Consider the following 23,697-nt stretch of genomic DNA (forward strand, 5'->3'; position numbering starts at 1 on the left):
CTTTCTTTCTTTAACCAAATTGCCCACCAGGCAAGGCAAGAGTGGCCCAGTGAGCTGGCCCAGCTGGTAGAGGCTTTCTGCCAAGCTCGATGGCCTGAGTTCAAGTCTGAGACACTGCACATGGGTGGATCCAGAACTGACTCCTCAGAGTGTCCTTTGTACGTCATACACACACCATGCTCGCGCACCTGTACACATGCACGGACAAGAGAGATAAATATGAATTTTAGAGGCGAGGGTGTACTATTTCCCTTACCAGTGTGTTTAAGAGCCCTTTCCTCAGACCGAGTTAGATGTTTAAATGTTGTCATCAAGTCCTGTGACTTAACTATGGATTCATTGTGCCTTAGCCCTGACCACACTCTGAATGCCCACTGGTCTCTCAGAACCCAGAGCCAGGGACCTTGGAAGCCCTGGGCCAGTCCTCCCTCTGGCCCCTTGCCGTCTGGAGATGGGACTGCAGGCGTATCATGTGCATTCACAGGCCCTGCCGCACTCACCCACCCGCCCCTGTCTTGAAAATCCCTTTGTTTTCCTTTTTTTGAACTGGGTCTTCTACGTAGTCCTGGCTGGCCTCGAACTCACTCTGTAGCCCAGGCTGGCCTCAAATCACAGCAGTCCTCTTGCCTCTGCCTCCCGAGTGCTGGGATTACAGGCTGGATGCTAACACACCCCCACCCTTACGTCTTCCGTGCCTTCTCACCTTCGTCCCCACTCAAGGTCATCCGACTTGTCCAGATGTGTCTGGACCTGGCATCTGGCCTAATTTGAAACAGCTGCCCACAGCTCCTGTCACAGCACCTCAGGAAGGTGACCGGACAGGTTTCTGACAGTGTGACAAGAACTGGATGTAGTGGGGTGGCTGGGCAAGGGAACAGACAGTGTAGCCTGACTCCAGACGGAAGGCTGAGAAGATCGTGTCAGGAGATTCCAAGACTGTCTTAATCATCTGTGCTGTGACATGCTGCAATTTCCTGGGAGGTAGTCAGAAGAGCACGTTACTCCAGGCATCGTGCTGTTCAAAATACTTATTAACTAGTGAGCACTTAGCCGCTTTGTGTAGTCCTCAAGTGAGGAGTCAGCCACACGATGCCCTAAGGCCTGTGCTGTAATGCCCATGGTGGAGTCTCTGTGCATGCAGCTGCTCTAAGATGTCCACACCTGCAGGCGTCATCATCCCGTGTCAGCAAAGGAGGAGTGGGGAGCCAAGGAAGGCAGCCAGGTCAAACACCAGCACCCCACCCAGCACCCCTCTGAAACAAGAGGAAGAACACTCCAGAATCCTGATATAGGGAGGGGGGTGACAGAGATTCCATTTCAGTGGTCCTTCAGACCTAAGGGGCGACTCCAGAGTGTGAGAGGCACTGTCTTAAGGAAAGTGGGCTCTCTAGATGCCTTCTTGGGGTGTGATTTTTACTCTCTGTTCATTATTACCACCCCTGGAGAAGAGACAGGAAAAATAAATCCATGAAATGTCTGCTGTGAATGCATCTAAAGCAGGATCTGGTGCCATGTGCTGTCTCTATGTCCTGACTCCCAGCTCATGGACCCAGTGCCATGTCCTGTCTCTATGTCCTGACTCCCAGCTCATGGACTCGGTGCCATGTCCTGTCTCTATGTCCTGACTCCCAGCTCATGGACCCGGTTGCATGTCCTGTCTCTATGTCCTGACTCCCAGCTCATGGACTCAGTGCCATGTCCTGTCTCTATGTCCTGACTCCCAGCTCATGGACTCGGTGCCTTGTGCTGTCTCTATGTCCTGACTCCCAGCTCATGGACCCGGTGCCATGTCCTGTCTCTATGTCCTGACTCCCAGCTCATGGCTTCTTCCCAAATCTCTCATTGTCTCCACCATTGAATGTGGCTTCAGGTCACACACAACTTTAGCCATCACAGCCTCCAGTCTCCTGCTCCCTACCTAAGTAGCCCATTCCTGGCCCCATGTTAGGCTTCCTAAAATTCTCTTGCAGTCAGAATTGCATTAACAACCTCTGACCTGTAACCATTACTAACCCACTAGCCAAAGTCGAGTCCTGTGTGGCTCCCACACTACCTGAGCTTTGACCTTCATAAAGTCTGTTGACTTTGACTTATGTTATATAAGTTGAGTTTGTATTCTAAATTAGCCACTTACATTCCCTCTTCCGTGAATTGTCTGTACCTGTGGCCTTGTTTCACACCCCCCAGTGATGGCTGAAAGGCACTGTATTTTATAGTAAGAACTTTCCGCCCTGGAGAGACCACCTTCATCCAGGGCATTGACTGTCCTGAGAGGCAGAACAGGAGGGGTACATGGATTTTTTTCTAACAGATTTTCTTTTCTTTTTCTTTTTCTTTTTTTCTTTTCTTTTTTGGCTTTTTCAAGACAGGGTTTCTCTGTGTAGCTTTGGAGCCTGTCCTGGAACTCACTCTGTAGACCAGGCTGGCCTCGAACTCACTACCTTTGCCTCCCAAGTGCTGGCATTAAAGGCTTGCGCCATCACCACCCAGCTTTTCCTTTTTTAAAATGTATTTATTTTTATTTCCTGTGCACTGGTGTTTTGCCTACATGTATGTGAGGCATCAGATCCCCTTAAGCTGGAATTACAGACAGTTGTGGGCAACAATGTGGGTGCTGGTAATTGAACCCAGGTTCTAGAAGAGCAGCCAGACCTCTTAACCGCTGAGCCATCTCTGCAGCCCCCTCTTGTTTTTATTCCTTCCTCTTTTGGGGGGCCCAACACCCAGGTCCCAAAATAAATCACACACAGAGTTTTTTTCTTACTTATAAATGCCTGATCTTAGCTTGGCTTATTTCTATCCAGCTTTTCTTAGATTATCTCATCTATCTTTGGCCTCTGAGCTTTTTCCTTTTCTTACTTCTGTATATCTTACTTTCACTCTGACTCTGTGGCTGGCTGGCCCCTATCGTCCTCTTCTCCTTGTTCTTGCTCCTTTTCTCTTGCTTCCTGGTCCCTCTTTTTCTCCTTGTTTATTCTCTCCTTATTTATTTTTCTCCTTATTTATTCTCTCTGCCTGCCAGCCCCTCCTATCCTCTCTCCTGCCTCGCTATTGGCTGTTCAGCTCTTTATTAAACCAATCAGGTGTTTTAGACAGGCACAGTAACACAGCTTCACAGAGTTAAACAAATGCAATGTAAAAGATGCAACACATCTGTGCATCATTAAACGAATGTTCCACAGCATAAACAAATGTAACACATCTTAATATTCCACAACACCCTCTCATGGCTTTTCTTTCCATGCACCACACTGCCTGTCTACATAGCCGAATGTACTGGAATATTCCTTGGTACATACACCAGACCACAAGGCTGTCTGTTTTGGTTAGTTTCCAGTTAAAGTTTGTTCCCTGGGCTCTGCATTCCCTACTCACAGCAGCACCTTGGGAAATACTACGTCATTTTCTCTTTCTGAACAAGTCCTCCCCATGCACCTTTTTTTTCCTAGACAGAAATTTAAGAGGGGAGTATCTTGAGTGAGCCTCAGCTTTTGCTTGGTCCTCTGGTAATTTGTGTTTTCCTGTTGGTGCCAAATTTCCCCGTTTTTCAGTATAGCGGGAACATTCTCCCTGTTTAAATAATTGCCTTCTGTGGATCTTCAAAACCTTCAGTAAGGATACCTCTAGTGTCATGTACTTCAAATAAAACTTATAAACTAGTGAGTATTTTATTTTAAAAAATTAAATTAAGTCGTGAGGCGGTGGTGGCATATGCCTTTAGTCCCAGCACTCGGGAGGCAGAGGCAGATGGATTTCTGGGAGTTCGAGGCCAGCCTGGGCTACAGAGTGAGTTCCAGAACAGGCTCCAAAGCTACACAGAGAAATCCTGTCTTGAAAAACAAAACAAAATTAAATATTGTGGCTATGTCTGAAGGCAGTACAGGTCTGTCTCAGGAAGCATGGCTGTGAAAATTCATCATCAGGACTTCCAGATGTTAGACATGCATGACCACACAGATTTCCAAATGGTCCCTAGATATTACCATCTCTCAAATGCTACAGCCAGAAACAGTTCACAGAAGAGTAAATGTGTGTGGGCAATAATCAAGAAAATAAGTTCACCTTTACTAGTCATCAAAAAAAAATAATTAAAAGGACAAAAAAGTATCAATTTTATTAAATCAACAGATTTAAAAACAATAGGGCCTGGGCATGATTTTACCAAGAATATTTATTATACTGTTTAGTTCAGGGTTCTTAGACATGAAGAAAATGTTTTGGGAGACACCTTCGAAGAGTTAGGAGGACCAAGTGGCAGCTATCCAGTTACTCCTCGAATTCTTAGGGCTGGCTCTGAGGAGGTTCAGAATGACCTGCCTCTCAATTTCTACACAAACGTGTACAATACCCTCTTAAGTCAGAACAAAGGGGGACCAAAACAGTCAAAAGCATGATGAGAAAGAACTGTGTGCTCTTTGAAAGACCCTGACTCTCCTAGGAAGAAAGCCAATGGGTGGGATTACAGATTTGCTCGGAGCCGGGAACTCTAAGTAGTTGCTTCCTCATTAGAACCAAAATACAAACAAAAGAAAAAGTTCTAGGGTTGTTTTTTTTTTTTTTTTTTTTTTTTTTTTTTTTTTTTTTTTTTTTGTGTGTGTGTGTGTGTGTGTGTGTGTGTGTGTGTGTGTGTGTGTATGTATGTGTTTTGCTTGCTTGCTTGCTTGCTTGTTTTGGAGGTTTCCTGGGGGTTTCGTTGTTGTTTTGTTGTTTTGAGATAAGGTCTCACATAGCTCCGGCTAACCATAAACTCACTATGTATTGAGCTCCTAATCATTGTGCCTGTCTCGGAAGTACTGTGATTACAAGAGTGTGTCACCAGTCCCAGCTTGTGGTTTAATTAATGATATACGTGATGATCGGTTAATTGTCAGCTTGACACAGTCTAGAATTACCTGGGCAGAGTGTCTCAGTGAGGGATTATCTAGATGGAGCTGGCCTGTGGGCACGTCTGTAGGGGTTTATCTTGATTACCCACAGTGGGTGGCACCGTTCCCTGGGATCTTGAACTGTCTGAGTGAAGGAAAGCAGACCGAGCACCAGCATCCTTACCCATCAGTTTCTGCCCTTGACTGTGGATGTCGCTAGCTAGCTCTTCCAGTTCCCGGGGCCTGCAGCTGTGAGCCAAATAAGCCCTTCTCCTTGAAGTTGCTTTTTCCGAGGTATTTTATCACACGAACTTAGATAACACAACAAATGTCCATTTCCTGTGTGTAGCTGTTGTCAGATAGCTGGGGGAATCTGGATATGGACATCCGAGAACTCTTCATTTTTATTGGAATTTCCAGTCTCGGATCACTTTAAAATGAAAACCTTGCAAACATTGGAGCAGTTCTGTCTTCCACAGCAGCTCTTGGCATTAATTCTCGTCAGTGTTTCATAGGAAAGGTAACAGAAGGAAGACCTGGAAGTTGTGCATTGAATTACATTTCTAAATGCTGTGACTCGTGTCGATTCCGGTGCAGAAACGGCACTGCGGTTTTAACTACAGTCTTCTTACCAGTGCTTGTGTCGTGCTGCGAAGATCGTGTATTCACAAGAAAAACACTCTGGAGAATCACACACACACACACACACACACACACACACACACACACACACACACACACACACACACACCATGGCACCAGAGCTGCTGGTGATGCGGCTTTTGCCACTTTTCAGTCATGTCTTTTGCCCACCCTTGCATTCTGGGTAGGCTCTTGGCCATCCTCCCTCTCTTCCCTGTTCATTTTCCTTCCTCTTCACTCTCAGCTCAAACTCTGCTTTTCCTACGAGGCCTCCTAGTGGGAAAAGCAGAGCGGCTCCATCAGCTGAGTGTCACCTCTGGTCGCTTCTCTCACTGCATAGTGCCCCTTCACCTTGGTTTGCTCCGGCACCAGGCTGGGTCTCATGCCTTCCTGTAGGCCACATGCCTTGCACAGTGGCTAACATGCAGTAACATACATGTGTGTGGAGCATGCAGCCTGCAGTACTGTGTGTGGAGCATGCAGCCTGCAGTACTATGTGTGGAGCATGCAGCATGCAGTACTGTGTGTGGAGCATGCAGCCTGCAGTACTGTGTGTAGAGCATGCAGCATGCAGTACTGTGTGTGGAGCATGCAGCCTGCAGTACTGTGTGTGGAGCACATACTTCAGTTGCAGTGGTGAGTGAGTGAGGAATATGGCAGAGTCTCTTCAGTGTCTCTGGCAATCCCTGAGTTTACCCCTTGTCTTCCTACATTAATCTTCCTTAAAACTAAAGGTCCAAGGGGCTTCTGATGAACCACACCCACACTGAACACTGAATTAATACACAAAACATTCTTTTCTGGGCTGGAGAGATGGTTCAGTGACTAAGAATACTGGAGGACCCTCGCTTGGTGCCCAGCACCCACATCAGGTGGTTCATAGCCACCTATTGCTGCAGCCCCAGGGCATCTGATACCCTCTTCGGACCTCCCCAGGCAGCATACGCAACACACACATACACGTAAAGAAAAAAATCAACATTAAACAAAACATTCTTTTCTAAATAGTCAACTCCATGTAGATTTTATTAACATTTCCCCTCATTCTTTTGGGGTACTGGCAACTAAACCCGGGACCTTACCCAGCTAAGCTGGCCCTGTAACTTAGCTGTATCCTCAGCCCTGTCCATCCTTCCTTCCTTCCCTCCTTTCTCTTTTTGTCTTTCTTATTTTGAGACAGGGTTTCACTAAGTTGCCCAAGCAGGCCTTGAACTTGTGACCCTTCCTCCTCTTCCTTTCTTTCTTGATCCAGTGTTTTAAGCATGGCGGGTGTGCTCCCAGTTCTGAGCCTCCTTGCGCACATAAGATCTAGAACTGAGTTGGGCGGGGAGCCGTGAGTTGTGAAGGAATGTGGAGGCTATCAGCCAAAGAGTCTGTGTTGAATCTATATTGCACTTGAAGTTTTAACTAAAGGAAGCGGAGCTCACTGCTCTACAGGCTACCATCCCTTGTCTGCCTCAGACACAAGTGGCCTTCGTGACCAACTCCTGAATTCTTTCCTTAGCATTCTTCTGGCTGCGACTCCCCAGTCACTTGCAAGTCTAGCGTCTGTCCCCACACTCCGACAGAATGACTCAGGGTTCCTTCATACCTTCTTGTGCACTCTAATGGCCGCTCCATCAAGTTCTGGTCATTCCATTAACTGGACTGCCACCCTCCTCTGGAACCAGCCCCTCCCTTGGCTCCCGGGACTTGCCCACCTGGCCCGGCCTCCTTGCCTTGGAGGACACACCCTAACATTCCTCTAGGACTTAGTCACAGGTCTCACGCTTACTTTGTCAAATAAAAGTGACAGTGAGCACACTTCCCATCCCCCAAGTTCCCTCTTTTGCTGCTCTCTGACATCCTGTCGTCATCGTCACAGTTCCAAACCAGGGACCACCTTCCCCTAGAACTGCCTGCCTACTGAGCCCCAACTCATCCTTTGCAGGCCAGTGGGGTGCCCGAAAGCCGGATGTCCTCTTCTAGTGATGAGGTCCCTGACCATTTTATGAATGACTTTATGTCTTCAGCCAAACAAAAGACTCCTTAAAGGCAAGACCAGGCTGTAAAAGGATGCTGGGGCTACAAGGTGCCTCACTGTGTGAACCCATGAGACAGTGGTTGAAAGTGAGGCTGACTGAAACAGTGGGTTACAGACAGGCAGACAGACAGACAGACAGACAGACAGAGGAAACCTCTAGAATTCCTTCTCTTCTCTCACTCAGAGGGTGAAAGCAGAGTGCAAACATCAACGGTCTCTCCCAGTCAGCGTGATGGTGTTGGAAGGAGCTGAGCTGGGTTCAGGAGGCCTGGGCTCAGCTCTGACTTTGCCAGTGGCTCATGATGAATGTGGGCAAATCCCTTGAAACCAGAGCCTTCCTCAGATGCAGAATTGAATTGGTGATTAAAGCCTTGGGGTGGGGGGGGAGTGCTCTGATCTCCATGAGGGATGCTCCCAGGAGGCATTTCAGGGCCTGGGATGGGCCAGAAGAGAGGTAGGCAGGCCTTCTGGGACCTCACCAGTGTGCACTCTTAAGGTGGGGTCTGTCTCCGTTTGGGACGAACCCTGTCAGGTGGGCGGGGAGGGTGGAGTTGCTGGGTGCGTGGATCGGCTGGACAGAGAATCCGACAACACTGAATCCTACGTTTGTTCTGGACAGCTTTATGGCAGGCAGGCAGGCAGGAGGGCTGGAGGATAAATGAGCAGTCTGTGCTCTGTCAGAAGGGCGAGGGGCCGAAACTGGGAGGATCCAAAGGGGACACTGAAGGGAGGGAGGGAAGGAAGGAAGAAAACAGAGCAGGGGCTGAGCCTAGGGCCAGAGGAAACATACTGGTCAATCCAGCCACTGTCCCAGATGACCACAATAAACTTCAGCTCAGAAGAGAGGCAGCTCTGCATTAGTGTGTGTGTTTTTAGTGTGTGTGTGTGTGTGTGTGTGTGTGTGTGTAGAAATCAGAGGATAATTTGGAAGAGTTCGTTCTCTCCTTCCACCACATGGGTCCTAGGGATTGAACTCAGGCCATCAGGCTTTGCCGCAAGCACCTTGAGTAACTGAGCCATATTGGAAGTCCAAATGCAGTTTTAAAGGAACATAAAGTAACATGGTTTGTATGTGTCCCCAGAGACACAGACAGGCTTTGGGAACATGGAGAGCCACAAAGGAGATGCCAGACCCAATAGGGCTCTGGAAACAGGAATGTTCTCTTCCCAACGTGTCCCAGCAGCTCCTGCAGCTCCATTCCCTGTCCCTGGGCCATCTGCAGTGGGCGGCTCTCTGTTCCCCTGAACATGCTAGGGGGAAAGACGCTCCTGGAATGTGGCCCGCCAGGTCCTTCTCTGGAACCATCCTGAAATCCTTCTGAGTAACCTAGAGAACTGATGTCTGCTGCTAGAGAAGAGACTTAAGTCTATGCTGAGAATCCCAAGGCTCCATACTGTATGTGTAGCCAGACACCAAGCTGACGTTTCCTCTCTCCCTGTCGTCAGCAGTGAACACAGAAAACTATCTTTCCCAGCTCCACCTCTGCATCTGATCCCTGCATCCTGGTGACACCTCTCTTACCACTTAGCAGCTGTTGTATCCAGGATCCTTAGCCCACACTAACTGAAGGAAGAGAAGGGTACCCAGCTCCCAGACACCCTCTGTCTTCCTGCCGAGAGCCTTGGCAACCAGGCAGCAGAGAACCGAAAGACAAGCCCGTCCCTGCCCTCTGCCTGCTGAAGACCCTGAGTCAGGAAGGAAGGAAAGGAGTTGAATAGGTTGAGGATCTCAGAGTTGCTCAGCCTGCAAGGTGATGCAGCCTTTGGTCCTCACAGCAGTGTCTCCCCCTTTCCCTCCAACCAGCCCCACACCCCACACCGATATTGTCACGAGTCTGGTTCTTCAGTCATGAAAACCCAGCCTCTTGCCTGGGCTGTCCAGGCAGGAAGATGCATTTCTTCTGCACACGTCCTCACTGCACCACGTCCTCACTGCACCACGTCCTCACTGCACCATGTTCTCACTGCACCATGTTCTCACTGCACCACGTTCTCACTGCACACGTCCTCACTGCACCACGTTCTCACTGAACACAGTCTCACTGCACTACAGTCTCACTGAACACATTCTCACTGCACCACGTTCTCACTGTACCACAGTCTCACTGAACACATTCTCACTACACCACGTTCTCACTGTACCACAGTCTCACTGAACACATTCTCACTGCACCACGTTCTCACTGTGCCACGTTCTCACTGCACCACGTTCTCACTGTGCCACGTTCTCACTGAACACATTCTCACTGCACCACGTTCTCACTGCGCCACGTCCTCACTGTACCACGTTCTCACTGCACCACAGTCTCACTGCACCACGTTCTCACTGCGCCACGTTCTCACTGCACCACATTCAGACTGTACCACATCCTCAATGTTCACATTCTTTCTCACTGCACCAGTGTCACTGCACACATCCTCACTGCACCACATCCTCACTGCACACATTCTCACTGCACACATCCTCACTGCACCACATCCTCACTGCACACATCCTCACTGCACACATCCTCACTGCACACATCCTCACTGCACACATTCTCACTGCACCACGTCCTCACTGCACCACGTCCTCACTGCACCACATCCTCACTGCACACATCCTCACTGCACACATTCTCACTGCACACATCCTTCCACCACATCCTCACTGCACCACATCCTCACTGCACACATTCTCACTGCACACATCCTCCCACCACATCCTCACTGCACACATCCTCGCTGCACACAGCCTCTCTGCACCACAGCCTTACTGCACCACAGCCTCCTTGGTTTGATGATGGTTCCATGGAGTTTTATTCGCTTAAAAAAGCAAGTGTTAATGGGGCTGGAGAAATGGCTCAGTGGTTAAGAGCATTTGCTGCTCTCGCAAAGGACCCCAGTTCAGTTCCCAGAACTGACATTGTGACTCACAACAGACTAACTCCAGTTCCAAGGAAACTGACACCATCTTCCGGTCTCCCTAGCACTAGGCATGTGCATGGTACACAAATTTACACTCAGGCAAAACATCCACCCACGTAAAATTTAAAAGATCTTGTCTTGCCAGGCAGTGGTAGCATACGCCTTTAATCCCAGCACTCAGGAGGGAGAGCCAGACAGATCTCTGTGAGTTCAAGACCAGCGTGGTCTACAGAGTGAGATCCAGAACAGGCTCCAAAGCTACACAGAGAAACCCTGTCTCAAAAAAACCAAAAATCAAAAAACAAAAAAAGATCTTGTCTCAAAAAAATAAAAAAAGTAGCCTGGTGTGGTGATACATACCTCTACTGCATTTAATCCCAGCACTCGGGAGGCAGAGGCAGGCAGATCTTGAGTTCCAGGACAGCCAAGGGCTACACAGAGAAACCCTGTCTTAGAAAAAAAAAAAAACTATCCAGAGAAAAGCCTTTAGAAGAAATGATTGTCTTTCTCCCTGCCCAGATGGGTCTTACTTTTGTTAAAGGGCTACTTTTAACAATGAGAGCTGTTTCTGAATGCCTAGCTCTCCCTTAACCCAGTGAGTTATGGTCAAACAGAGCAGACTCACTGTGACTCCCCCAAAGACACCTTTCTCTAGACAGTGGCCAGCCCAGGGAAACCTCTGTAAGAATTAAAATCCCGTTCAGCAAGACGGACTCATTACCCAGCTCTGAGAACTCAGCAGGGCTCACTGGCAGGGAAAGAGCTCTGGGGTTTAGGAGTGTTGTGAGGACAGATCCCTGAAGAAGTCCTGGTCCCTGTGGGCCTCTGCCACCATCCAGACCTTGTGCTGGATCTGCCAGAGTGGGCGATGTGTGTCCCCTGGCAGACCGTTAAACCACTCACCTTCCCATCTCTGCTTTGACTAAACCAGGTTTTCGCCGCTGAGCCTCTGTGTGAGTCAGGTCTTCACTCAGCCATGAGAGGAAGGTGATTGGCTAGGCATGCGAGGGCTTTGTGACCCGCTGGCAGAACCCTCTGTCTCTGCCAGCCCCTGGGAGCCTGGCATCTCTGCTGTCACATACTGCCTCCATGTACCCCCAGAATAGCACGGGTGTGTGAGCCAAACGGGGAAGGAGCAGCAGTTCTGCAGTGTTTCCAGACAGGCAACTTCAGCCCCCGGGGCCTGGCAGGAAGGGGTAGCCCAGGGACAATGGGCATAGCCCCATGTCAGGAGCGGAGAGATTTTGGCAGGATCCACAGAGTTCTCTCTTCTCAGGTCTCACAGCCTCTGTTCCAGCTTTCCTTCAAGGTAGGATGCCATCTGAAAGCAGGCATATGGAACTGGGCCTGGAGGCGCACACCTTTAATCCCAGCATTTGGGAGGCAGAGGCAGGTGAATCTCTTGAGAGTTCAAAGCCAGCCTGATCTACAGAGTGAGTTCCAGGCCAGCCAGGACTATATAGTGAGACCCTGTCTCAACAACAGCAACAAAAGGAAACTTGGAGTTGGGAAGGGATGTGTCAGAGGCCCTGACAGCTATCCCAGGCGGAAGGGCAGAGAACAGGGCGGTTTTGAGGTGTCTTCTGGACCACTGTTCGGATCTCTGAAACCTAACAGTAGCTGTGTGCCAGGCGCCTGCTCTGAACTGAATGCTCTTGGACTCTTGTCTTCCTAGTGATATTGGTGATGCTTAGCAAATACTGGGCACCAGATTTGTATGTGCCCGGTATATACACAGTTCACTTAGCCCTCAACACCTCCATCTGGTGGAACCATCCGTTTTTGGGTTTTTTTGGTTGTTTTTTTTTTTTTTTTTTGTTGTTTTTTTTTTTTTTTTTTTTTTTTTTTTGGTTTTTCGAGACAGGGTTTCTCTGTGTAGCTTTGCGCCTTTCCTGGAACTTGCTTTGGAGACCAGGCTAGCCTCGAACTCACAGAGATCCGCCTGCCTCTGCCTCCCCAGTGCTGGGATTAAAGGCGTGCGCCACCACCGCCCGGCTTGGAACCACCAGTTTTATAAATAAGGAAAAGTGAGGCCTAAAATAGAATAAGACATGGAAGAGACTGGACTAGAACCCAGGTGGTCTGACTAGAGATCCAGGACTCTTTCAACAAAGTTTTTGGAGCTGACATGATGGGATGTCAGTCCCAAACTGTGGGGATAGAAGCTGTGTGTAGTTCATGGCTACACTGAGCAGAGGTCATGGGCTGGGACCTGCAGAGACTTCTCCAGAACCATCCAGAACAAAGCTGAAGCTGAGAGAAAGGAATTCCTAGAGATTAGAGAAGACTGGAGCCCCTGGCTTGTCCTTGAGACATAGGTAGAAGGTAGATGTGGACTAAAGATTTGAAGCCAATGAAATGGAGTTAGGATGGTGGGGTAGTTGAACATTAGAATGTGAGGTCCGAGAGGTCTTTAGACATACTGTCTTTTCGATTTGGGGGTGGGAGCACCAGCAGGGGAGACCAGGGTATCTGAGAAGGAACTGGGGTTTCTACAGAAACCCTTTAAAAGAATTGCCAGGCGGTGGTGGCACACGCCTTTAATCCCAGCACTCAGGAGGTAGAGCCAGGCAGATCTCTATGAGTTCGAGGCCAGCCTGGTCTACAGAGTTAGTTCCAGGAAAGGCGCACAGCTACACAGAGAAACCCTGTCTCGAAAAACCAAAAAAAAAAAAAAAAAAAAAAAAAGAATTATTTATTTGCGTGCATGCACTACAGTCCATGTGTGGAAGTCGGGAGATAACTTCATTTTTTTTCTACCATGTGGGTCCCAGGGATCAATAAAACTCAGGTTATCATGTGTGGCAGCAAGGGCCTTTAACCACTGAACCGCTCACCAGCCCTCTAGAAACCCTTCTGACCAGAGGATTTCAAGATTTGCTCTTGGTAGCCATTTTTCAAGGCCTCAGCCAGCAGAATAAGCAGCAGGTCCCTCCTATCCAGAGCGGTGAGCACCCAGATCCTGAGGACCCTGGCTCAGGTAATGACTTAACAAAGTCACAGAATTATACCTCCTGGCACTTTCCTTTCTAATGCTAGAGCTAGTAACCAGAGTCAAGGCCCTGGAAAGCAGGCTTGTCCCAAGACCACATCCTGATCAGACCCTAGAGTCCCTAGCTAACCTGGAAGGAAAGGTGCTGTAACCCGATCAGAGGATGTTTCTCTGGACAGTCACTTGGTGACCAGAATGATGGTGGGACAGATGAGGCCATTAGACGGTCCTGCTGGTGTAGCTCCAGGGAGGTTACCTGCCACCCTCTCCCAGGAGTCAAAAAGCTCCCGGTGACAAGTGTGTTACCTTTACAAGTTTTCGCAGACTGTGACTCTGCCATCATTCAGGCAGCTGTCCCAGTGGGAACCAGATGTTTGGGCCAGTACTTTATACACCTTTGCCCCAGCAGCTGGCTTCTCAGCTCAAAGGCTATCACAAGCTGGACCAGTTGATGGGTTTAACATGTGGCTTTAGGAGAAGGGAAAGCTGGACTCAGCCCAGAATCTCCGAGTGTAGCCCACGCTAGGCCACTTCAGCTGACCTGGCTCTGAGGGGACAGGCGTCCCATCCTATCTGTTTCCATGTTGTTACCAGATTTGGGTGGAAATTGGCTTTCTTTAGGGGGAAGGGAAGCTCAGATCCAAGTTACAGGATCTCTCTCTCTCTCTCTCTCTCTCTCTCTCTCTCTCTCTCTCTCTCTCTCTCTCTCTCTCTCTCTCTGAACTAGGGAGAGGGCCTTGGCTGGGAGAGGCAGTTCAAGGACCTGGGTGCCACCTGCTGGCATGTCTCTTTCCATGCCCAGGGCCAGACTCAGGTCAGGAAAACTAAAAGGGAACCAGTTCCCCCACCCCAGCCTAACAAGGGATAAAAAGGCTGACTTCTTCATGGTGCTATGGAAGTTGTATAGAAGATCCCCATAGAACCTGTCAGATGAGTCTCCTGAACCAAGATGGACCCAGCCAGGGCAAAGAGCACCCCACTTGCAAGAAGCACTCTGGTTCTGCTTTGCTCTCCCACAAAAGCCAGTGGGGGAGATGGCGTGATTGGTTCCTTGGCCCTTAAAGGAGCTGGGTTTTTGTTGTTGTTGTATTGCTCTGTGTGGTGTTGTTTTTCAGACCTTTCCTTACAAGTACCACCTCTCGAGGACCCTAGATTCACATTCCAGAGAAGTCTGGGAAATGCTCCCCCATCACTGGGCACTGACAGTACAGAAGGTGTCTGACCAAGCTGAGGAGACCTGGGCATTTTTCAAGTAGTCATGTAGCTCTTGGTGACCCCTGAGAGCCACTGTATCCTAAACTCTAGAAAAACTAGAGATTTTTCTTGATGCCAGGGAAGAGGGGGCTAACATTTTCCCTCAAGAGAGGTAGCAAAAATAAATAAATCTCCCTGCCCCAGCCGATGCCATTGATAAGATGAGGGCCATGGTTCTCAGACCTGGCGGCTATACAGCAGAATCACCTGGGTTTGTTTTGTTTTTTTAATGTGTGTGTATAGATGGATGGATGAATGGACAGGTGGATGATGGGTGGATGGATGGATGGATGGATGCATGGATGGATGGATGGATGGATGGACAGGTAGATAGATGGTGGATGGATGGACAGACATGTAGATGATGGATGGATGGATGGAGAGACACAGACAGATGGTATGTATATAACACAAACACACACATAGGCACATGTACACACATGCTTGGCTTCTCCTAGTAGGGAGCCTCTGGAAAGCATGGAATGGGCCTAAACCTTCAGCAAGTCCCATAGATGCCCAGAAAGGCCTCCTTCAGGCTAGGAAACCCTTTGAAGGTCATGGACTGAGGAGTGGAGTATAGGACTATTGCCTCTGCTTATGTGAATGATCAGCTTTCGAAAGTCTCACCTGTAACACAGAATAAAATTCCTGATTTGCCTGAAGAATTCCCAGGGCAAAACTAAGAACAAGAACCACCCCACAAACCCAGACCCTTTCAGGGTGTCTCAGAGTGTCAGTGGACCAGAGTCGTCCTTGCTAATGAGCTCAGGGACCTCCTAGAGAAATGAGCCCCATATAGGAAAGGTTCATTTTGACAGCCACCAGAATGGCTTATGCCCACTACACCCAGCCCGGCAGACCACACCCAGAATCTGACCATCCTCATACGTGGGTCCATTTGGTCCACCTCTCTGAGTTACATGCCTTTCTTGACTTCCTGTAGTGCTTCTGTTTTTACCACACATGAGGGCATTTGGTTCTGCTCTTTATCTCCCTGAACCCTCGCAGTCCATAGCATATGGGAATAAAATGTCATCCTTGACTCTTTCTCATTCTGCCTCTTGAAAAACCTATCTATCCACCCTGTCCACCACCCCTGCCGGTACTTCAGGGGAGTCCCTTGGAGATTCAGAAACTCCTGACTCCAGCCTCCACCATTCCCTTCTACCAGTGTGGTTAGGCCATTACTGCTCACCAAGAACGAGCATGGAATCCAGAGGTAGATCACACAGCCTGGCCCTGAGGCACTCCGACAAGTAGAAGGGGTAGGCCCACTGATGATTCTGTGGGCGCAAGGATGCCGCCATTGTTAGCTTTGCCCAGGGTCCCATGGGGTCCCGTAGTGAGCTTCTAAGAAAGTTCTCTGTAGAGGATGCTGACACCAGCCCCGAGGAGTGGAGCTGGGGACCCATGCCAGAAAGTGATGGAAGACACGGAGAACGGGTGTGAGAAGGTGTCAGTCCATCCTTCAGCAGCTTCCCTAAGCGGCAGACCATGTTTCCAGGCACTTCCAGCAGGGAAGCCAGGCATAGAAACATGTCTAGTGGTGAGTTTGGGGGTCAGGTACAGGGCAGCGGGCTCAAACCCAGTCAGAATTATCCTGGGAAACCTCTGAAATTGCCAGGTCCTGAGTCTTTAGAAAGTCCCAAGATAATAATTTTTGTTTTTCTTGGCTTCGGAGTCCCACTTGGGCTCCCTTGCCCCAGACAATCAAGGACAGGGTTTATTTTAAAAGAGGAAGAGCTAGGAACAAATAACAGGATTTTTCTTTAGTGGTTTTTATGCCAAAAGAAACGTCCATTTAAATGAAAGATGCACGCCATGAGGGTCTGTGAGATAGCGATGGGTAGGGTCGGGGACGGAAGCGTGAGGGGAGCCAGCCCAGACAAAGTTGAGCCGAGCCCTGTTTTACATCTGTCACATCTGCCTGGCCTGGAGTGAGTGGCCTCACCAAAGTCAGATTCTGATTCAGCAGGTCTAGCTAGGTCTCACTAGTGAAGAGTATTTCTCCAGGTTTACTGTGAAGGAAGCTGATCCCAGGCATGTGGGACCACATCTGGTTTTTATGCAGATCCAACCCAGGGCTTCATGGGTGCTAGACAAACACTCTACCACTGAGCTCTATCTCTAGCTCTGGAAATGATGCTTGAGTGGGACCCCCTTTCTACCACTGAGCTCCATCTCTAGCTCTGGAAATGATGTTTGTGTGGGACCCCCTTTCTATCACTTGTGCTACTTCTAAACAGACCCTGTCTCTCTGACCTTCCCTCTAAATTCACCCAGCCAGGAGCCGGAGGCAGCTCTTTACTCACTCTGTCTTTGGCAATCTGTCCCCAATCCCAAAGTCTGTTCTTTACTCTCCAGTGGTTCACAACATGTCATCCCTGGCCCCACAGCACTTGGGCTGTGTGGTCACCATCCCACTAGAAATGCTAGTCCTTGCACATCAGTACATATCAAGTGGCTGTGGGAGGGGGGTGGCTGCCTACAGGGAACTAGGAATTGGGATGGCATTGTCTTCCTTCACAAAGACACTGCACATTAAACCTAGAAAAACAGCCAGGGATGGCGGCATACGTCTTTAATCCCAACACTCGGGAGGCAGAGGCAGGTGGATGTCTGTGAGTTCGAGACCAGCCTGGTCAATAGAGCTGATTCCAGGACAGCCAGGGCTACACAGAGAAACCCTGTCTCGAAAAACAAACAAACTAACAAAAAAGCCTGGAAACATACTCTTTATTCCAGAAAGAGGAACTTTCCAGTTCTTGGGACATGTAGTGCGTTTATCTCACTTGTTTCTCCATTTCTGTTGAAGACCAAGGGATAAAAATCCTCCCCTCTGTTGTTAGCAACGACAAAGCACAGCTGATACCTGACTTGTGGGGGGGGGGGGGCGGGGGCGGTGGGTAGCGGGGTGCTCGCGCCTGCCCCCTAGAGGGCCCTGAACGCCTCTGCTCAGCACCATCTGCATGAGTGGAGGAATATTTTGGCCCAGGGTGCCCTGACCACCCCCCAAAAAACTTGAGGAGTCCTAAGTGGTGTATGCAAAGCGTCCTAGGCCTTAAATACTGAGCGCTAACTCACAGATGTTTCCAACATTACCACTGCTGAACCGTTCAAGTTTGCGAGGCAAATACATCCTTGGACACCTTATTAACCACTGCTGGCTGGACGTTGGGCTGTGGGTGTCCAGGCCTGCTGTTAGATAAATTCAGGGGTGTCGGGATGGACGTGGGAGAAGGACTGGAGGACGGAAGGCGTTGTGGGAGGTTCCTGGTAGCTGTGGCTGCCAGAAATGATGAGATCAGTCAGAGGGAGGGAAGAGCCTGGACCACTGAGGAGAGGGAGCTGAGGAATGAGGCATACTGGAAGATGGCCGAAGAGAGAGTTGATAGGCTAGGAGACCTCACAGGTTTATAATGAGAATGATTCAGGGCTGGTGCTTACAGTCTCTGCACCTATAAATACCGAAAGATGTTTTATGGGACAGTTCTGGAAAAATGGAAGTCAGTTGCCTCTGGGTCATCCAGCAGACCACTGGCCACAAGAACAGGGCCTGTAAAAGCAGAGGGAAAGCAATGGTTAATTGGCTTTAGAACATAAATCTGGTCAGGTTACTGTCTGTTTAAAATCTCCTAGTGACTTCTCATTGACTAAATAGAATTTCCCCGGGGGTAAACAAAACCCTTCCAAATCTGTCCCTGCTAATCTCATTGCATCATGCCTCAACACAGAAGCCTATGCCCCGGGCCTGCCTAGCAACTCAGAGCTCTTGAAATGAGCCGTGGCTTTGTTCTGGCCAGGTCTTGGGCTCCTGGGCCCCTTCACCCCATTCCTTGCCATGTCCAGAAAATCCCTACTCTTCCCATCTCTGCTCTGAGCATTCACAACTCTGCCAAGGCAAAGATACCCCCCTCTTTCTCTCTCCCTCCGTCTGTCTCTGTGTGTGTCTGTGTCTCTGTCTCTCTGTCTCTGTCTCTGTCTCTGTCTCTGTCTCTGTCTCTCTCTCTCTCTCTCTCTCTCACACACACACACACACACACACACACACACACACACACACACACGCACGCACGTATTGTTTTGCCATCCTTGAACTTCACGGTGTTCATCAGCTGCTCATCTCACTGTGCTGAGATTTGCCTGTCTCCTGAAGGTAGAAACTTAGTTAACTTTGTATCACTCACCGGCTCCTAGAGCTTGCCTAGGTATATAGACACTAGTTAATGTGTCTGGGGAATGAACATAGACCTATTCTCTACAGGAATTGCAAGACTGGTCTGAAGAGAACGCTTCTTATGTCCCCAGGACCCAACCAGGCTGGCGAACAGCTCAAAGGCCTCATACTGACATCATCTCTTTTCTCTCTTGGCAGCTGGGGTATGGCCGTCAATGTGTACTCCACATCTGTGACCAGTGAGAACCTGAGTCGCCATGATATGCTTGCGTGGGTCAATGACTCCCTGCACCTCAACTATACAAAGATAGAACAGCTCTGTTCAGGTAGGCAGCTGCCACAGGGTAGCCCAAGGGAGAGGCTGGAAAGGCAGGAAAGACTCACGTGGCTTGCGATCAACAGGAAGAGGAAGGGCAGGAAGAGCATGTGATACTCCAGTGCTTAGAGTTGAAACCGGGAAACAGAGGCTAGAAAAGTGGAGAGCAGGTGGGGCATTCCTGGGTGACCAGAGCCAGGACAGACAGTGGAGCCACGAGTTAACAGCATGGGGTCCCATGGAGCCACTCTGGGTTCAGCTCTTTGTTCTCTGTTGCTGCAGCCCTTTGGGTACCAGTGTTCCCACCCAGACAGAGAGAGAGGCATCACCTGTCTGTGTCAGGTAGCCATAGGGCTAACCTACGTACTGAAGGGCTTGAAATGGCACTGGTACATGGTTTGGATCAATACGTGGTCCTTTGGGGGCTGGGCAGGCAGCTCAGTGGTACAGTGCCTGTTCCAAATTTGCACGGCCCTGGGTTCAATCCTTAGCACCACCAACAGGTAAATACGTAAATCGTAATCATGGATACTCTTATAAAGCCAAGGGGAACCTAACCATATCTAACGTGACCGTTGGACTGCACTGGCCCTCGCTGTAGAACACAGGGAGAGGGACCAGGCTTTGGGGGGCAGAGCAGCGGGGGCCCTGGTAGCTGAATGCCCTGCGTCAGCCATGCCTCCTCACAGGGGCAGCCTACTGCCAGTTCATGGATATGCTCTTCCCTGGGTGTGTGCACTTGAGGAAGGTCAAGTTCCAGGCCAAGCTAGAACACGAGTACATCCACAACTTCAAGGTGCTGCAAGCAGCGTTCAAGAAGATGGGTGTCGATAAAGTAGGTGTCTGGACCCCCGGGGTCCATGAGGAGCTGTGTATCCCTGGGGAAGAAGATGACCCACCAGCCAGGGTGACAAGGGCTACTCGGTTCATTCCACCACATGTCTTTCCACCCCTGACCTCCCAAAGGGGATGCTGTCCATCCAGCTCAAGGCACAGTGAATGCACTTAACCCCCACGGTCCCACTGGGTCAGCACTTCCTTCCCTTTCTCCTCTGTGGACCCGCCCCACTCTGGATGTTAAGGCTCTGTGTATTACCCCTGCCACGTCTCTCCAGAGGCCCCCCAACACATCAGCTGACGGTCCTGCCTGTATGGATCCTGAGCCTCCCACACAATGTCTCCTGTGCCTGTGGGAAAGGAATGTCCCGAGTTCCTCCCTGGTGGGGCCTGCCAGCCTGCTTGTCTACTCTGGTGCCAGGGGAGGGGGTGCAGATGGAGAAGGTAGACGTGGTTGTAGTCTAGGGGCTGGCTTTCCTGTACTCACAGCGGAAGGCAGTCCTACCCAGCAGGTGGTTAAAACGATCTGCTTCTGTGGTCTATTTCAGATCATTCCTGTAGAGAAATTAGTAAAAGGAAAATTCCAAGATAATTTTGAGTTTATTCAGTGGTTTAAGAAATTCTTTGACGCAAACTATGATGGAAAGGATTACAACCCTCTGCTGGCGCGGCAGGGCCAGGACGTAGCGCCACCTCCTAACCCAGGTGATCAGATCTTCAACAAATCCAAGAAACTCATTGGCACAGCAGGTAACATGCCCAAGCTGGTGGAGGGAGTTTGGGGGGCTGGGCCGGCAGGGCTACCCAGCCAGGAGTGGCCCCTGGGATACCGGCCCAGCCCCGCCAGCCTGGAGGAGACTGTTATCACGGAGTTCAGATGGCATCACCTGCTGCTTACCTAGATGGGGAGTCCTATTTTGGGGTGAGAGGGCTCCCAAAGTTGTTCTAAGAGGGGAGCCACCTGCACCAGGTATGGGAGCAGCTCACTGAGACCCAGGATGCTGTGTCTTAACATGAACTAGCTTGTTTGCCTCAAGCTGGATGGGTCCACTATCCAGAGCTGAGCTATCCAGATCACTACCCAGGCTGAGCCCCTGGAGCCAGGATCCAAGCCCCTCATGGATCCCTGCCCACTGGATACTCAAAAGCAAGAGTTTGCCAAGCTCGATCCTGCCTTTTATCTCTTCCAAAATCCCGTCGCCCAGAGATGCGTTTCTAGAAAGGATCCCTTGCTGGGTTGCTGGGAGCAGTGAGAAGCAATAAGGCCTGTGGGGACAGCAGGGCTGTGGCCAGAGAGGGGAGCAGCTGCCTCCCTCCGCATCTGACCCGTCATAGCAGAGCCACCTCCCCTTTGCGCTGCTGTCTGCCTGGGCCCGTCCCCACCCAGCCGCTTGCTTTGCACTAGAAGCTGTCTAGGGAGGCGCAAGTAGCCACAGCATGCAGGCTGTGCTGGGGAGGAGCCTGAGTCCTCCACCACGGCGCAGATACCAGTCCAGCCCAGCAGGGGGAAACAGAGCCCAGCCTGAGAGGGAGCTGGAGGGGTGGGGCGGAGTTTCACTGAGGGTGGCTTTGGCTTCTGCTAGGACAGACTGCATCAACTGCTCTCCTGGGGCTCATCTGTCCTGTCAGTACAGAAGGCCCTGAACCCTCCCAGCTCCACTTCATCAAATTCACCACCCCACCAGTGTCCTGCATCCCTCCCTCAGGCCAGCTTCCTTCAGGTCCCGGGACTGAGATGGCCTTTCCGTTAGCTTCCCGTGGCGCTGACGCTCCCAGGCTTGCCCAAGGGCTGTCCAGTTGCTGTAATGTCACATGTGGCCGAGGCTTGAGGCCTAGATGTAGATGCTCTTCGTGAGGGAGAGTGCCTGCCTGTTGCATGGTCTGCATTCCAGGCTCTCTTGTGCTGTGTCGCCTCTTCTGACTCTTGTCCTCTGGACAGTTCCACAGAGGACGTCCCCCACAGGCCCCAAGAACATGCAGACCTCTGGCCGACTCAGCAACGTGGCCCCACCCTGCATCCTTCGGAAGAATCCCCCATCAGCCCGAAATGGTGGTCATGAGGCTGATGCCCAGATTCTCGAGCTCAACCAGCAAGTGAGTGGGATGGGAAAGGGTCGTTGATCCTGGGGACAAGAGGGAGGCGGGCAGAAGCGTCAGAGGCAGGAACATCTGGCATAAACATTTCTTTCTGCCTAAGCAGCTGCTGGACTTGAAGCTGACGGTGGATGGGCTGGAGAAAGAGCGAGACTTCTATTTCAGCAAACTGCGTGACATCGAGCTGATCTGCCAGGAGCACGAAAGTGAAAACAGCCCCGTCATCTCCGGCATCATTGGCATTCTCTACGCCACTGAGGTGAGCCCCTCTTCACCTCCCTCCCACCGCTCTGCCAAGACCGGAGAGCAGGCTAGCCCTCCACACCTGAGGCCACTGGGCCCAGCCCTCTTTCTAGACCGTGTGTGGAGCCCGATCCCTCCTCAGCCTGGCCACCTGGCTCATTTCTCTCTCCTCCCCTCCAGGAGGGATTTGCACCCCCTGAGGACGACGAGATTGAAGAACACCAACCGGAAGACCAGGACGAGTACTGAAGGCAGCACAGCGCCAGCCCTGACTGACTGTGGCTTCCCCACCTCCTTCCCTCCACCCAGCCCACATTATAAGTCCTTTCCTGCCAGCCAGCCAGCCAGCCGGGTGCTTTGTGTCGGTGCCACAGCACTGGGGAGCCGGGCAAGCGGGTTCAGGAGGTGGGGGCTGGTGAGAGGACAAGGCCCTGTCGGGTCCCTCAAGTGGCACTGGCCCAGGGGACATCCGGGACCCCTGTCCACTCCCCACTCCTATTTATTTCCGTTGTCTCTGTGCTGTGTTGGCCAACACTCTCCGGGGCGCTGCTGTCACCCACAGGCCAGCCACCCGCCCCTGACAGCCCGCAGCTGTGTATTTGACAAAGTCACCGGTATATTTTTACTTACTGGATGATGTCCTTGCACTTTACCTGCTCCTGTCCAGGTCTGACAGCAGGGCTCGGGGCAGTCCCCTGGCTTGGCTCCCCTTCCCTATAGCCGAGACTGGGGCAGGACTCACCAGTTCTTATTTATTTTGTCTTTTGACTTCTCTCGCAGTAGTTGGAGGGAAGGCTGATGTGAGGAAGGGGTGGGGGGCTGGAGAGGCAGTGCTGTGAGTCCAGGGATCAGGGAGAGAGAAGGGAGCATGTGAGGGATAGAACTGACTTCCTGGCACTGGGCTCGCCCACCCCAGGCCCCTGCCTCTGCACCGAAGCCCAGCACTGCCCCTAGGCTTCCTGTCCCCTCCCTCCTGCAGCCTGGTTATACCACACAGACTCTGCCCGGCCCCCGTTTTCTGTCTGTCCCCCATTCTCCCGCCTCCCGACCTTTGCCCCTTGGGCACTAGCCTGCATATGTGTTCACTTTTATTTAAATAAATTTGTGTGGTAAAAGTCCTTGCCATGTTTCCCTCGACTAAGCCAGAGCCAGGGATCAGAGCACATCGCCTTCTGTCCTCTTCCCTCTCCTGAGGGGACAGCCATGCAGCGCAGCCTCACATTATCAGAAGCCACCACTGGCACTAGGCTCTGACCTAGACCCAACTCCCAAGGATGGTGACTGCTCTTAAGGCAGGTTTTATGTGACTTTTTCAGGGAGATATAAGATTGCCTCCCAAAATGGGAT

At 50.7% G+C, this 23,697-nt stretch overlaps 1 protein-coding gene across 5 annotated transcripts in view; it reads left to right on the plus strand.

The window, feature by feature from the left end:
• Mapre3 (microtubule associated protein RP/EB family member 3) overlaps positions 1–23,468 on the plus strand; it is a 52,765-nt gene extending 29,297 nt beyond the window's left edge. Inside the window, exons 1-8 of one of the 5 annotated variants that reach the window (XM_076559117.1) lie at positions 11,504–11,746; positions 13,212–13,417; positions 19,059–19,186; positions 19,866–20,011; positions 20,562–20,718; positions 21,953–22,107; positions 22,214–22,366; positions 22,531–23,468. In XM_076559117.1, the coding sequence (XP_076415232.1) occupies positions 19,066–19,186; positions 19,866–20,011; positions 20,562–20,718; positions 21,953–22,107; positions 22,214–22,366; positions 22,531–22,599 (801 nt within the window). In that variant the 5' untranslated portion in view covers positions 11,504–11,746; positions 13,212–13,417; positions 19,059–19,065 and the 3' untranslated portion in view covers positions 22,600–23,468. Of the gene's footprint in view, positions 1–11,495; positions 11,747–13,211; positions 13,418–19,058; positions 19,187–19,865; positions 20,012–20,561; positions 20,764–21,952; positions 22,108–22,213; positions 22,367–22,530 lie in introns of those variants that run through there. The other 4 variants (XM_015988979.3, XM_042267059.2, XM_006995545.4 and 1 more) reach the window with 4 other exon arrangements.
• The last annotated feature ends 229 nt before the right edge of the window (positions 23,469–23,697 follow it).

The sequence above is a fragment of the Peromyscus maniculatus genome, chromosome 22 (assembly GCF_049852395.1).
Source record: "Peromyscus maniculatus bairdii isolate BWxNUB_F1_BW_parent chromosome 22, HU_Pman_BW_mat_3.1, whole genome shotgun sequence".
NCBI classification, from domain to species: Eukaryota; Metazoa; Chordata; class Mammalia; order Rodentia; family Cricetidae; genus Peromyscus; species Peromyscus maniculatus.